The sequence below is a fragment of the Entamoeba dispar genome, genomic scaffold, assembly GCF_000209125.1.
Source record: "Entamoeba dispar SAW760 scf_1105229463361 genomic scaffold, whole genome shotgun sequence".
Lineage (NCBI taxonomy): Eukaryota > Evosea > Mastigamoebida > Endamoebidae > Entamoeba > Entamoeba dispar.
The window spans coordinates 3,808-5,377 of NW_001855654.1; the positions used below are offsets into that span (position 1 = coordinate 3,808).

The window sequence follows — 1,570 nt, forward strand, 5'->3', positions numbered from 1 at the left end:
TTAGAATATGTTGTTGAGATAATAGGACTTTCCTTTATCTTCATATCTTTCTTTTTCTCGGTTCTTTTTTCTTTTATCTTCTTTTCTTTAACATCTTTTAATTGTTCTTGTTCTTTTTTTAATTGTTCATTTTCTGCTTCTAATCTTTTCTTTTCTTCATAAAGTGTTTCAATTTGTTTTAATGTCTCTTCTTGTGTTTCTACTGATTTCTGATTGTAAGATTTTGTATGTTTTATCAGTTGAATAGAAGCTAAGTTATTAGTTTCAGAAGAAAGTGTTTCTGTACTTCTTGTCTTTGTTTCTTGTATTGGTAGAGGAGGTAATGGTCTTCTCATTGTTTTTGTTGATTGGTTTAATTGAAGTGATGAAGTGGTTTTGTTAGGTTGGAGTTGTTGTGTTTTTATTCTACAAGTAGATTGTTGTTGAACTTGAAGAAGATATGCAAAGTTCAATGATGGAGGAGGATGTCTTGAGTTTAAATCAACCATATTTTGGTTGCTCATTCTATTATTTTGTTTGTTATGATCATATATCGTAAAGTTATGATGACAAAGAAAGTGAACAACTTCTCTTTCTTAATTCATCTTCTTTCTTTTAAGTTTTCAACTGATTAATAATAAATCATTCAATTTTTAATTTTAGAATAGAAATAATAAAATAGAATATGATTATTTAAGATAATTTATATCAGTTGAATGTAACATTAATATAAATAATAAAAAAAATCATCTAAGATATAATAAGATAGTATCATCTCATCATTTCATTTTATAGTCTAATAAAAAAAACATCTTAAATTATTATTATATATTGATGTTTTGTTTCCTACTTCTTTTTATTGTAATCTCAAATGCAAAACAATATCATATGTGTATGATTATGTTAGGAGCACCAAAGGAAGTTCCAATGATGAATTATTCTGTTGAGTATTTATTAAATGCATATGAAAGAAAACCACCAGAAATAGTGATAGATCATTTTTACTTTATTAAAGGATGTAATCATTGTTCTCACCCAGAAATGGAAATAGCTAATTTTGAACTTCAAAAACATGGAATAAATTCTTCGATTGAACAATTTGAACCATTTAAATGGATTCAATCATCAAACATTTATTCTTTTGAAGAAATGTATCATAGTTTGTGGTCTGAAGATCAACGTGCATATCGTAATTTTGGTCATCATAAAAAAGATAATATTGTAACATATTACTTCCATCAAGGTGCACAACTTGCTCTTAAAGAATTTAATAACACTGATTATATTATGTTTTTTGAAGATGATCAATCAATTCATAGAAATTCATTTGTCTTTCTTAAACAAGTTTTTGATTCTTATGGTCCAAGAACACTTACTAAATATGCTACACCACTAAGAGCAACAAATGATGGATATTATGATCCTAATGTTGCATGTATTTGGGGATGGTGGGGAACGTTAATGTCAAATCATGAATTAAAACGTTATTTAACTTTTATTAAATTTAATCCTTGGACATATTGTGGTGATATGTTATTTTGTGATCTTGGAAAGTTGATAGATCAACCATTTTATTTGAGAAGAATGGCTC

The 1,570-nt window shown here is 26.6% G+C and overlaps 2 protein-coding genes across 2 annotated transcripts in view, besides 3 other annotated features; one reads left to right on the forward strand and one right to left on the reverse strand.

Moving 5' to 3' along the window:
- EDI_164160 (uncharacterized protein) overlaps positions 1-503 on the reverse strand; it is a gene marked incomplete at both ends in the record, with an annotated part of 636 nt that extends 133 nt beyond the window's left edge. The window contains one exon of the mRNA XM_001733488.1: positions 1-503. This exon is cut by the window's left edge and continues 133 nt beyond it. Within this exon, the coding sequence (XP_001733540.1) occupies positions 1-503 (503 nt within the window).
- Positions 29-157: a microsatellite.
- A 106-nt stretch (positions 504-609) lies between the features above and the next one.
- Positions 610-726: a sequence feature (AT_rich).
- A 50-nt stretch (positions 727-776) lies between these two features.
- Positions 777-812: a sequence feature (AT_rich).
- Positions 813-867: 55 nt separating this feature from the next.
- EDI_164270 (uncharacterized protein) overlaps positions 868-1,570 on the forward strand; it is a gene marked incomplete at both ends in the record, with an annotated part of 846 nt that continues 143 nt past the window's right edge. The window contains one exon of the mRNA XM_001733489.1: positions 868-1,570. This exon is cut by the window's right edge and continues 143 nt beyond it. Coding sequence (XP_001733541.1) covers positions 868-1,570 — 703 coding nt within the window.